The 13,606-nt window shown below is 34.7% G+C and overlaps 1 protein-coding gene and 1 long non-coding RNA gene across 5 annotated transcripts in view; both read left to right on the top strand.

Annotated features, from left to right (window-relative positions):
• Positions 1-908, top strand: part of fcho2 (FCH and mu domain containing endocytic adaptor 2) — a 39,115-nt gene extending 38,207 nt beyond the window's left edge. For all 4 annotated transcript variants that reach the window (XM_016525836.1, XM_016525835.1, XM_016525838.1 and 1 more), the window contains one exon: positions 639-908. In XM_016525836.1, coding sequence (XP_016381322.1) covers positions 639-842 — 204 coding nt within the window. In that variant the 3' untranslated portion in view covers positions 843-908. The remainder of the gene's footprint in view (positions 1-638) is intronic.
• A 788-nt stretch (positions 909-1,696) lies between these two features.
• Positions 1,697-2,879, top strand: LOC107718649 (uncharacterized). The gene is made up of 2 exons (XR_001637437.1): positions 1,697-2,207; positions 2,382-2,879. It is a non-coding gene; the product is annotated as an uncharacterized LOC107718649 (long non-coding RNA).
• Positions 2,880-13,606: the final 10,727 nt, after the last annotated feature.

Raw genomic sequence — 13,606 nt, 5'->3', positions numbered from 1 at the left:
TATCTGTGCGTTAGTTTATTGAGCCTTTTCTTTTAACAGTTTTAAATTTCAGTTACTGTGCGCGTGAAGAACAATTCATAGTGCTCTGTACTCCAGTGTAGTGAACCTCTAACAGACACCCGGTAGAAAGTAACAGGATTTAGAATTAGCACTAAACTCCAGCAAGATAAAGTCCTTCTATGAAAAAACGCTGATGTTTATCTACAGATCAAGTATAATAATAGGAACATTGCATCATCCTAGAGAGAGTTTCGTCGTCTTGACTGTTGTAACTGAAAGCGACACGCAGTTTGAATGCTGAATGGAGGTTTATGCGAACTTGAATTTAATGACTTAAATATTCATCTGTACCTCACATTAAACTATGGAACGGTCTCAGAACACTTGAAATATAGTGCACGGAAACTTTATGGTGCTTTATAATGTTTTTGTGCCTTTCGTGGGGCTTAACAATAACACAGAATAGTATAGCACTATATCGGATTTGGATCAGTCTCGTCTGACCGATACCCCGATCCAGCAGAAAATGCCAGTATCGAAGCGATACCGATCCTGAATATCGGATCGGCGCACCCCTAATATTTAGTTTGCCCGATTATTGGTGGGTAAGCAAAGATCCTTTGGCCTTCCTTTCTCAGGTATGTTCAAATGGGATTCAGTCAACTCCTCTGAACCTTGTGGTGTACTGGAAATGCACTCCTAGTACTACAGACCTGCGAGTGGACTACCGATACAACCCAGAGTCCATGCAGCCCCCCGCAGCTCTCACCAATTTACAGATGTTAGTGCCCGTCAATGGAGGCGTCACAAACATGCAGTCACTTCCCAATGCCATCTGGTGAGTTGGAGGGAGTAGGCACACAAATATACAAACACACAATTTATCTTGTGATAAAAACACTGCTGTATGGACCTGATCACTGTAATATTTAAGTTCTATACATAATATACACTAACGTTTAAAAGTTTGGGGTTGGTAATTTTTAAAAATATTTTTAAAAGAAGTCTCTTATGTTCAAAGAGGCTGCATTTATTTTATAAAAAATTCTGTAAAAACTAATATTGTACAATATTTTCAAATTTTTTAAATAACTTTTTTATTTCAAATTTTCAGATGTAATTTATTACTGTGATGGCAAAGCTAAATTTTCAGCATCATTACTCCAGTCATCAGTGTCACATGATCCTTCAGAAATCATTCTAATTAGTGGTCGACCGATGTGGGTTTTTTGACAGCCAATGCGGATATCTTGGAAAACAGGGTGGCCGATGGTCGATATAAAGCCGATATAATTTTATTTATTTTAATTTATATTTAAGAAATTTGAAATAATTTGAAAATGGATTAAAAATAATTGTGTAAAATAAACATACTTATACTTTACAAGACAAAGCATTTTTCACAAATAAATAAATATTTAATAAAAAATCGAATTAAAAAGGAAGTAAACACTAACACTGTAACCAACAGGGCACTTAGTATTCCGTTTGTGAGCATTGGAAATAATATTATTATTATTATTATTTTTCAAATAAAGCCAAGGTAACACTCATTTTACATATAGCACGCAATGAAAATGACATGAATATGACAGTGGGCAAATGCATAATGTGCAGCATAATTTGAAATCACTAGTTTGTCGACCGTGCGTCTCCAGTCAAGCAGAACTCTCGAAGGGTCGTATTATGAAAAATGTAATTTTCCATGATCATTAGAAATAAAAGGTTATTGTAGTCATTTTCAAAACTTCCTTCCCAGTTTTTTTTTTAACACCTCATTCTGTACTTCTGGGGCAGTTAAAAACTATTTTGTATTTAATAGCAGACTCTCAGCTTGTGAGTAAGTGCACAATAGTATTGTTTCTCATTTCCCATAGGAATTTTGTAGACCAATTAAAATATCAATGCAAAAAGGTCAAAAATTGTTTTCAGAAAGCTGTTATTCAGCAGTTACCGCAGTGCATTTTCTACATTATGTTGTAGAGATTAAAAGATCATCTGGCACAGAGTATTTCGGTATTGACTATGTTTGTATGTGTCAGGCTCTGGTTCTTTGAGAGCAAAGTTTGAGCTGTCTGATGGTCCATCCATCCCTGCCACCCTGGCTGTTCAGTTCTTCAGTGAAGGCAGCACTCTGTCTGGTGTAGATGTGGAACTGGTTGGCTCCGGTTACCGACTCTCCCTCAATAAGAAGAGATTTGCCACTGGTAAGAATGATTTTAGACTTCACCAGTTACACTATCAATAGAAGATTTAATGATTTAAGATCATAATGTTATTATAACAGCTTATCCTTCAATGCATTCTCAACATATGCATGAGCATGTAGTTTTGTCTTTGAAATGAGTTGACAGGAGATGCGTGTTTGTGAACATTCACAGGGCGCTATATGGCTGACTGCTGAGATCTGAGTAGAGGCCTGTCCGCTCTCAAATGCAGGGAACCTGGAGGTTCATTTCTGTTCATTCATTAATTCTGTCACTGCTTCTCAATGAAAGTTATGGAGGATCATTAGGGGGGATGGGAAAAGAGAGCTGTCTGCGTGAAGGCCTCTCATGCTTCTGTTTTCTCTCCACATTGTGAACGATCCAGTTCCAGTGAATCACCTTCTGGAGACTCGAGATTTTTATACTACAGTAACGTAGCACTGAGTATCAAACACTGTGTACAAAGAAAAAAGAAAAAAAAGAAAAGAAAAAAGAAGGAATGTCAGGATATTGGTGAATGAAATCATTAATCTTTGATACTTTTTGATCAATTCAGACTTTTATAAAGTCAGACTGTTAGTGTTTGTTATTTTGAAATGTATAGTTAACAATTTGCATTATGAATTAGAGGTGTATAAACATATAGCATATCTAAGCAAAAAAAAAAAAAAAGGACAAAAAACCTGCACTAACAATCTTTCTGGAAATTTGTTGAGCATTCATTTCTCCGTTTGAATTCACCCAAATGTCAGTCGCACTGACAATGAAGAGAGAAAAAGGAGCAGCGTTTTTCATTATGAATGTGCAATGAAGGTATAAGCTTTCAAAATTACATTTATGGATTGTTTTTAAATCTGCAAGGTTTGTGAAATTAAATGTTCATTAGTCATTTAAAGATTTGTTTAAATGATATATGCGTATTTGCTGAATGCTGACGGCAAACGAGAAAGTATTATAATGTTTGCCTTTCTATTACTAATAATATTAAAGCAATCGTTATAATACTTTTTTGTATACAATTTAATTCCTTTGTTTAACAGTTCTATCTGATTATTAGATCACTGTCAAAATAAAAGAACACATCGGCCAAACAGAAAAACTTATCGGCCAATGCCGATATTTGAAAAAATTCAAAATATCGGCCGATATATCTATATTTGATATGTTGTTGAATAGAAAGTAAAAAAAAAAAAAAGCATTTATTTGAAAAAATGTAAATGTCTTTACTGTCACTTTTGACCAATTTAATGCACCCTTGCTTAATAAAAGCAATAATTTCTATCAAAAAAGAAAAATAAATCTTACTGACACCAAACTGTTAAACAGCGGTGTATACATAATCATAGAGTCCCTTTAACCACGTGATTGTTACTGTTTTAATTAGGAACGCAGTAAAAGGTTATTGTAGTCATTTTCAAAACTTCCTTCCCAGTTTTTTTTTTAACACCTCATTCTGTACTTCTGGGGCAGTTAAAAACTATTTTGTATTTAATAGCAGACTCTCAGCTTGTGAGTAAGTGCACAATAGTATTGTTTCTCATTTCCCATAGGAATTTTGTAGACCAATTAAAATATCAATGCAAAAAGGTCAAAAATTGTTTTCAGAAAGCTGTTATTCAGCAGTTACCGCAGTGCATTTTCTACATTATGTTGTAGAGATTAAAAGATCATCTGGCACAGAGTATTTCGGTATTGACTATGTTTGTATGTGTCAGGCTCTGGTTCTTTGAGAGCAAAGTTTGAGCTGTCTGATGGTCCATCCATCCCTGCCACCCTGGCTGTTCAGTTCTTCAGTGAAGGCAGCACTCTGTCTGGTGTAGATATGGAACTGGTCGGCTCTGGTTACCGTCTCTCCCTCAATAAGAAGAGATTTGCCACTGGTAAGATTGACTTTAGACTTCACCAAAGCAACATTTACACTTTCACTAGAAGATGTTATGATTCGAGATCATAGTGTTATTATAACAGTTTAGATTTCAACACATTCTCAACATATGCACAAGCATGTAGTTTTGTCGCTGAAACGAGTTGACCAGAGACATGTGTTTGTGTGCATTCACAGGCCGCTATATGGCTGACTGCTGAGATCTGAGCAGAGACCTGTCTGCTCTCAAATGCAGGGAATCTGGAGGTCAATTTCTGTTCATTCATTAATTCTGTCAATGGTTCGCAATGATATTTATGAAGGATCGTTAGGGGGGATGGAAAAAGAGAGCTGTCTGGGTGAAGGCCTCTCATGCTTCTGTTTCCTCTCCACGTTCTGAACGATCCAGTTCCAGTGAAGCACCTTCTGGAGATTCAAGATTTTTATACTATATTAACGTAGCACTGAATACCAAACACTGTGTACAAAGAAAAATAAAAAAAAGAAAAGAAAAAATGAGGAATAACAGGATATTGGCGAATTAAATCATTAATCTTTGATACTTTTCGATCAATTCAGACTTTTATAAAGTCAGAACGGTAGTGTTTGTTATTTTGATATGTATAGTTAACAATTTGTAATATGAATTATATGTGTATAGTACAACATATCTAGGCAAAAAAAAATAACAAAAAAAACTGCACTAACAATCTTTCTGGATATTTGTTGAGCATTCATTTCTCCATTTGTATTCACCCAAATGTCAGTCACAATGACATTGAGGAGAACAAAAGGTGGGAAAAAACCAGGAGAAAAGGAGAGACCAGAGAAAAGCCTCAGCAATAGATCACTTCATTCTCACAAGAAAGCCTTACTTCTTGTCCGTGGTCTTTTCCATAACCGAGCATTGCACATCCGGCTGATAGATTTAGATTCCCCCTCCCCCCCAATTTTTGTTGTTTTCGGTTTCTTTCTTTTTTCTTTTTTTTCAGTTGTATTTTTCCTTATAAATGTGCAATGAAGGTATAAGCTTTCAAAATTACATTTATGGATTGTTTTTAAAGTTTAGTGCCATTTTCACTTTAACATTGTCAAGAGAACCTACTGGTTAGTTGTGTGTCTTGCTTAACAGCAAAAGGAAACTTATACACTGACCTCAGTGCCTCTTTTTTTGTTACTTAAAATAATTATACAGGGCAATTTGCATGTTTAAGTCTAAAAGACCCATGTTTTCCCCTTTTTTATATTATGACCTTTCCTCTTCCTAAATTTTTGAAGTGCCAGTTCAGTTCTTTATGCTTCCTGATTGGGATACTGAAGGGAAAACACTGCCTAAACTTTAACCTTTGTCTTTCAAACCCCTTTAGAGTGCTTTACCCAAACAGTTCAGTGCAAATGAATGTGCTGTTTCCGTTTTAGACGTCATCCAGGTGTTTTCTGTAATGCCTTATAGATGTGTGCCGAAATGATACCAAAATAACCACAGGAAGTTTTCACTGTGAGAAAATTCTAATTACAAACACCGACCTGACCATTTGGGGAGATCCTTGTTGATAAACAGACCAAACTATTGTGAATATTCGCATATCAAGATGAATTACAAGCATGCACACTTTTTAGTGTAGTTGATTAACAACGGACTACCAATTTTTTACATAAGTGTATTTTTAAGGGACACTGTGTGTATATGTTTTCACCAAATGTGCCGTCACGTCTGTTTTTGAGTGTTTAATGTTAATAATAACCTGAACGCATTAGTTTCTTAAAATTATGGCTCAAATGATCTTTTTTGCTTTGAGCAAGTTTGCCAAATACAAATCAAAAAGCACAATGATGCAATGAGCCAGTGGAAGTTTAAATGTGTGCAAGGTCCCACATGAGAGATTTCTTCATTTTGAGATTTTCTTCATTTTGAGATTTTCTTTATTTCTTTTTTTTTTTTTTTGCTGGAACCCAGTGGGTGAGCATTTACAGTGCTTTAAGGGGGTCTGTCCCCCATACAAGGGCTATTTGCCTTGTCCTCTTCAGAGGACCACGTCTCCAAGGGCTACCCCAATCTCAGCGATAGCCAACACCATTTGTAACTTAAAATGAAAAACACTAATAAACACTAAACGCCACCAATGAAGGATGAATCTGAAAACAACGACGTTCTTTAAAATTACGTCTTGGTATCACCAGGAACTTTTTTGTCTCTTCGATAGCAGCCTACCAGTTTTGTGAAGTAACAACATAAAGATTTTATCTTCAGAATCATCACTGTCTTTATGTACCTGTTTTTATATATATATATATATATATATATATTTGTGATTTTAATTCACTTGTATTCAGTATAAAATGTGGTGTTGGTGTCAATACAGAGGCAGAAATCAACTGGTAAACATCCTGGTCAATGTAGCATCCGAATACAATATAATATTGGCTTCTTTAAGTGAATATGAACTAATTGTGTAGTTAGCGAGCTGGTTCTTGCTGCCTCTACAGCCACGTCAATATTCAAAGTCATTTTGGAGCATTTAAAAAGTTTATTCTTTTCTTTCTTTCTTTCTTTAGGAACTTGTTTTTGTCTCTTCAATAGCAGCCTAACAGTTTTGTGAAGTAACACCATAACGATTTTATATTCAGAATCATCACTGTCTTTATGTACTTTTTTAATACTTGTGATTTTGATTCATTTGTATTCAGTATGAAATGTGGTGTTGGTGTCAATACAGAGGCTGAAATCAACTGGAGAACATCCTGGTCAATGTAGCATTCAAATACAATACAATATTGTCTTTTATAGTCAAGTGCTTCTTTAAGTGAATATGAACTAATTGTGTAGTTAGCGAGCTGGTTCTTGCTGCCTCTACAGCCACGTCAATATTCAAAGTCATTTTGGAGCATTTAAAAAGTTTATTCTTTTCTTTCTTTCTTTCTTTCTTTTTATGTCCACATTCAATGGCATGGTAAAACATTTGTGTGATTATTATTTTTTATTTTTTTTACCACCTAATGTAAATTTTTAGAAATATTTCTGCCATGTTTCTCTGCTTTATGATGCTCTGTGTCAGTAATAAATGTGTAATATATAAATCTATACAAATATAAGAAATACTACAGAATGCTAACTTGTCTGTCGTCTTTGTTTGCATAGAGCTATTCAGAAATTAAGCTATACGTTTCCTTCATCAAAAAACAGCTCAATTTCCCATCAGTAATACCTCCTCTTTTGTCACGATTATGGTGAAGAAAATGAGCAGCTTATGACATACGTTTCATCTGAGTCATTTGAGAGAATAGTTGATGTTTGGATTTTTTCCTATATGCACTAATTTGACCAGCTAATATTGACGTTTAACTCCAAATTGAAATCTCACAATGTGTACTGCATTCCCTTAAAAGTAACATGCGTATATTGCGTATATTTACACTCTGACCTCTGGAAGACCTTGTTATGTATATATGATTGTTTACTACTAAATAAACTTTCAATTTATCATTCAGAGCAGGTAACTATTCTGAAGACTGAGTGCTACAGACACAGGCTCTGATTCGTAAACTTGTGAACACTGTTCCTCATAATTTTGGACTGTGCTTCAGCTATTCAGTATTGTTTCCATGTATTTAAGCATTTTTCATGCACTTGATGGTTGATTTCTACTTTGGAAAAGTATGGATAGATTTAACGATAAAGCAATTCAACATTCAGATGTTTACACAGTCATGCTTCTGAACACATCTGCTGCACTTCCACTGCTCCTTGCAAAGTGAAATAAAACTTACCCACATGTGCTAGCCATCCGCTTTCTTATGCACCTAATGTGTGTCATTTATGTGTTTACATATGTGTCAGGGTTGTAGACCCCTTCATGAACCCTTTCCAAAAAAAAAAAAAGGCCTCTGCGCTTCAGTTTGATCTACATCAGACCTGCTTAATCCTGATTACACTACTTGTTCTGAATTGAATATATAGTTTAGACACTTTTATAGAAGTTATTTTCAGTCCTTTAATTTCTTCAGTGTTTGTATCATACCCTTTGTTCAAGACAGATTTTCAGAGACTGCTTCTACAGGCAACATCGTTACACCTGGCAAAAGTGACTGTCTTTACGAGCGAGTCATGGAAATATTCAGTTAACTGAATAGCACTCATTTATTCAGGAATCAATCAAAGATGCATCCCAATTTGCATACTTATGCTGTATTTTATGCTATTGTGCTCACTGAAAACTCTATAAAGATGAAGTGCACTTGAGGTATCCTGATAATGTCCTAGGCCTTAACTGAAAATAAATCAATAAATAATTGTGGAATTTTGGCCACTTATGTTTTCCTTAATTACCGGAAGGTTATCAGACTTGGATTTTGGTTGACAAAACAACAAAAACATACACTAAAAAGTATACACTCGTTAAAGTGATTTTTATACACTATAGGCTAAAATAAAAGTGATTTTTAACGACGTCGTTCGTCTGTGTCTTTAATCATTATAGCTGCCTGGACTTTCCTGTTAATTAATTGTTTGCTGTTAATTCAAAATATAATTAAAACTATACATTTATTGTCCTTGCTGTAAAATAGACTTAAATCAAGAACGCCGCTACGGTGACTCGTGACTGTTAATTCTGCGATGGCTTCATTTTGAAGGCGAAGCACAAATTTGTAACTGGAGATATTAGGCTATGTCTAATGTAAATTGCTCAATATCAATTTCTTGTCTCTTGAACTGTTTTATATAAGCATTATCGTGCGAGCCATTCCTATCACAAAGCTGATGGTCAAATATGTGATCTATTTGAATTATTTAGAGAAACAGCCACTTTAAAATGCTATGGGGAAAGTCGAACAGTAAAAAGACAAATAAACTAAAAGACTGATGAAAAGAGGAGAAAACAGTTTTGAACCAGCAGCACTAATATAGGCTATATTAAAATCTTTTTAAACTACTCATGGCCACCTTTACTAGAATTTATCACGTTTTATTGTAGGCTTATTTATTGTGTACATTTTAGTCTAACTTGTTGTAGAATTTATATTAGATAATCTGTTAAGGGAATAGATTTTTCCCTGTAGATTTCTATTACTGTGGCATGTTCTATTAGTTCTAAATGTGCAGGCGGTTGTTTCTTCATAAATGCTATTGGTTAATTAAAAAAAAGCTATTATTGGCCTGGTAATGATTAATAGGCTAGTTTTATTATAAAAAATGCTACAGTTAAGAACTACATGGCCTTCAGATATTCCAAAAGATGGCTGAGGCTGATGAACTGTTAAGGAGTAAGAAATAAACGATATCAATATAAGAAAATGTTAAGTTAAATTGGCATGTTGAATTAGAACATTCTGTCAAACTATAGCTTATAAGTGCCTAAATAATATAAAATACATTACATTTATATATCCTATGTAAACAAGTACTTGTTAACTATGATGTTACTTTATTGCACCAATTTTGCATAGATGATAGCACAAAAGATAATTTCACAAAAATAAATATATAAGGAAACAAACAAATAAATAAACCTTATGAGTGAGCATGACCTTCCTTTGCAGGGAGTTTGATTGACAGGCGATCTGACCAATCATAACTGCCAAATCTGCCATTTTTGTCCAACAAACAAATCAGACAGGACTAGATAAACGTCGGTGGATTTGAACTTGAAAAACGCAATGACGTCTTTCCGCGGTTGAAACAAGGTCCCTTCTGATGTTCATTCATGTTTATTTCACGCTATAATGGTTCAGGCTCTACTTGAACTGAGGCTTTACAGCAATCTGTCAGGACACATTAATAAGCCACAAAACGGTATTTATTGTTTGATTTTTCTTTTTAAAAAATGGCAACGTTTGAAAACTCACACTTGTTTCACACCAAAGGTAACCTTCTCTGTCTTGTCTGTCCGTGTGTTGTCAGTGTTGTCTTTGCTCCGCAATATATTTTTCGCTTTGTGAGAACATGCCCTGCGTCCCAATGTGCATACTATCCACTCTATCTGCCCTAAATAGTATTGAAAATTACTAAAATCACATAGAATTTAGGATGGATAGTATGCACATTGGGACACAGGAATGGTGTGTGCCATGAGAGACATGGGCATGACACTTTATCTGCTCATGCTCAGTAGGATTCTCTCTGCCTGTGGAAAAGGAGCACAATCTTTTCACTTCAGCAGAAGTTTTTACCAAAATACTGATTTTGAGGTATGGATGTTATTTTTTGGATGTACAGTATTTTGTTTTCTGCTGTCTTAAGTTTAGATGACTGCGAATTTAAACGCATACATTTTATCTCTAGATTATTGATTAAAACAATTAACATGAACAACCAATGCTAATATAGGCGTGGCTAGCTAGCATATGATGTTTTATCATGGCAGCAACTGCGGGGGCAATTGTAACACAATGTCAACACCTGGTTTGTCTGTGTTGGCATACTTTTCTGTTAGAAGATGAACATTTAAATGTAAAACTATATTTAAAATGTATTAGTGTTACACATTAAACAATTTTTTTTATTGCATTTTTTTAATGCATTTAAATCGTTTTTTTTTTTTAAATGAACCATTTCATTAAAGTTTGGTTAAATACTGTTCTCGACTCATCCGCTGATTAATGTAGGCTATATAAGTAAAATATATTTAAAATAATTAAAATCTAGTTACTACTAGAATAGTTCCCTAGTCTTCTGCAAAAAATTAGAAGTTGACTTTGCTTTTTGAATGCATGCTTTTAAATATGAAGCCTGATATCTAAAATAATTTGAACCATACATACATATATATACACTACCGTTCAAAAGTTTGGGATCAGTAAGACTTGTAATGTTTTTTTAAAGAAGTCTCTTATGCTCATCAAGGTTGCATTTATTTGATCAAAAATACAGAAAAAACAGTAATCTTGCAAAATGTTATTAAAATAATGGTTTCTATTTTAATATCCTTTAAAAAATTATTTATGATGCAAAGCTAAATTTCCATCAGCCATTACTCCAGTGTTAAAGTGTCACATGATCCTTAAGAAATCATTCTAATATGCTGATTTATTTTTAGAATTATCAATGTTGGCAACAGTTGTGCTGCCAAATATTTTTTTGGAAACGGCGATACTTTTTTCAGGATTCTTTGATGAATAAAATGTTAAAAAGAACAGCATTTATTCAAAATATAAATCTTTTCTAACAATATAAATCTTTGCTATCACTTCTTATCAATTTAACACATCCTTGCTGAATAAAAGTTTTAGTTTCTTTCTAAAAAAGAAAGAATAAAAATGTACTAACCCCAAACTTTTGAACGGTAATGTATATTGTTAGAAAATATTTCTATTTTAAATAAATGTTCTTCTTTTTAACTTTTTATTCATCAAAGAATCCTGAAAAAAGAATCAAAGGTTCCAAAACGATATTAAGCAGCACAACAGTTTCCAGCACTGATAATAAATCAGCATATTAGAATGATTTCTGAAGATCATGTGACACTGAAGACTGGAGTAATGATGCTGAAAATTTAGCTTTGCATCACAGGAGTAAATTAGACTCTAAAGTATATTAAAAGTAGTGTATATACACACACACACACACACACACACACACACACACTTTATCAGATACTACAGCAGTAAAGTGATTACTTTGAGGTAGGCTTTTTTTTGAGACCCAGTGGGTTAATGTGACTTATTTTTCAGTGTTACAATTGCCCCACCAAGGGGACAGCTGTAATACTCTGACTCATTGCATTTAATTTAATATTACAGCCTTGTCCTGATTAGTGAAAATGTATACATTTTATTATTAATCAGTGCACCTGTATTTGTTTCATGTATCAAAAGACGACTAGTGTATTTCAAGTAGTTTGTGAGTTATGTCTACTTCATGTAGTCTGTAAGGAAAATTGTAAAAAAAAAAACATTTTTACAGTTGCACCTGGTCTCCCCTACTTTACCTAATCTCGAGGCTACTGTATTTGTCAAAGATTTTTTATACCCTGATACTAAATTGGCTCCCACCACTCTAGATTAACACCCATCGATGCACTATCAATGTCTCAAAGTGATCCAGAGTGAAGATATCGTGCTCTACATAGAAGGTTAAAGAGTAGAGGGTCTTTCGTCTCTTAGCTAACTGATTTCAAATGTTCTTTGGATGTTGTCACAGGCTATGTTTTCGCATAGACTCTGTGGGGTAATAGAGTTGACTTATTAAAGAAGGAGAGAGCAGGAGCAGCATCACTTACGTTTATGCTCCATTACAGAATGACATGGCCTTTTGATCCAGCGCCCCCCTCTTCAGTATGAGCAAAACCATCTGAGCAAACACACTAGCTGGACCTTCATAACTTAAAAATGTGTTTGCTTTTCTCCTCCGTCTCACACTATTCCCCTCATTTACTCCTCTTTAATCCTTTGGCTTCTCTTTCTCTCTCTATCTTTCCACGTTTCCACCCGCACCCATCTACTGACTGTATTCTGTTTATTTTCTCTTCTCCTCCGTTCTGAAAACATCGATCCTCCTGTATCATCTCTTTCCCTCTTCCTCCTCTCCTAACCACACCTAATATCATTCTTGATCTCCGTCCACATCTGCCGGCTCCTCCCCCCCTTCAGCCTTTGGTTGGTCTCCCAAAACAACAGTGCATGAGGAGCTCGCTTCATACCATCTGAAATCCTTCAGATTCTCCTGACACTCATATTTCACCCTCTAGAATCCGTATGTTGAAACATGTTTTAATAGAAACCTTGTTTTAGTACCATGTCATCTGTCCAGTGACATCTCTGCGTCTCATAATGCTTTCACTACTAATCCTAGGCCCTATTGACTCATTAAGGTGATTACTGGATGCCGTGGAGCCTTTTGTCAGTGCTGCGATGGTTTATTGAGTCCTCGTGGAGATGAATCTGGACATGGTTTGTATGTGTGTGTTTGCTTAGCTATAGTTGGGGCACAGTATTGTCCCCAAAAGTGAGGTAATGCTGCAGTCACAGTACACTTTCTCTGTTACGTTAGGTCCTCTGTTGCTCAAATGTTTTTCTGTTCTGCTGTGAACCTGTAGGTTCCTGTAGGAACCTGTTCAACAAACTGCTAGTGTGAGTCTGACAAAGCCCTCTGTTTGATCCATGAAGTAAGAATGGTGAGTTTTATATTCTAAAAAGCAAAATGGAAGTGAGTTCGGGTTAGTCTGTGGTCTTTATAATTGACTGTGTTCAAATTATAGAGGTTTATGATTTGTTCCCATGTAAGTAGATAAGTAAACGTGTGTATACCTATTTAACCATATTTTGGGGACACATCTGTAACCAAAAGTGGGTTAACTCTGACAAAATCTCCATTTTCTCTTTGTAAAAATTGTATGCTAATTAAGCAAATAACGTTTTTAATATTGTAAACATGCACAACATTTTCCGGTTAGTCTATGGAATTGGAAATTGGAAACCAATTTAGATAAATAAACTTAAAAAAAAAAAAGCTAAATAAACGTGTGTGTTTGCAATGTTTGATGCATATTATTGCGCACAAAAATGAAAAGCACTTTCTCAGTCTTGTAAAATGTATGAT

The sequence above is a fragment of the Sinocyclocheilus rhinocerous genome, unplaced genomic scaffold (assembly GCF_001515625.1).
Source record: "Sinocyclocheilus rhinocerous isolate Xijiao unplaced genomic scaffold, SAMN03320098_v1.1 scaffold873, whole genome shotgun sequence".
Classification (NCBI taxonomy): Eukaryota; Metazoa; Chordata; class Actinopteri; order Cypriniformes; family Cyprinidae; genus Sinocyclocheilus; species Sinocyclocheilus rhinocerous.
Note: the sequence above shows the minus strand (reverse complement) of the source record. Positions and strands in the feature narration are given on the sequence as shown.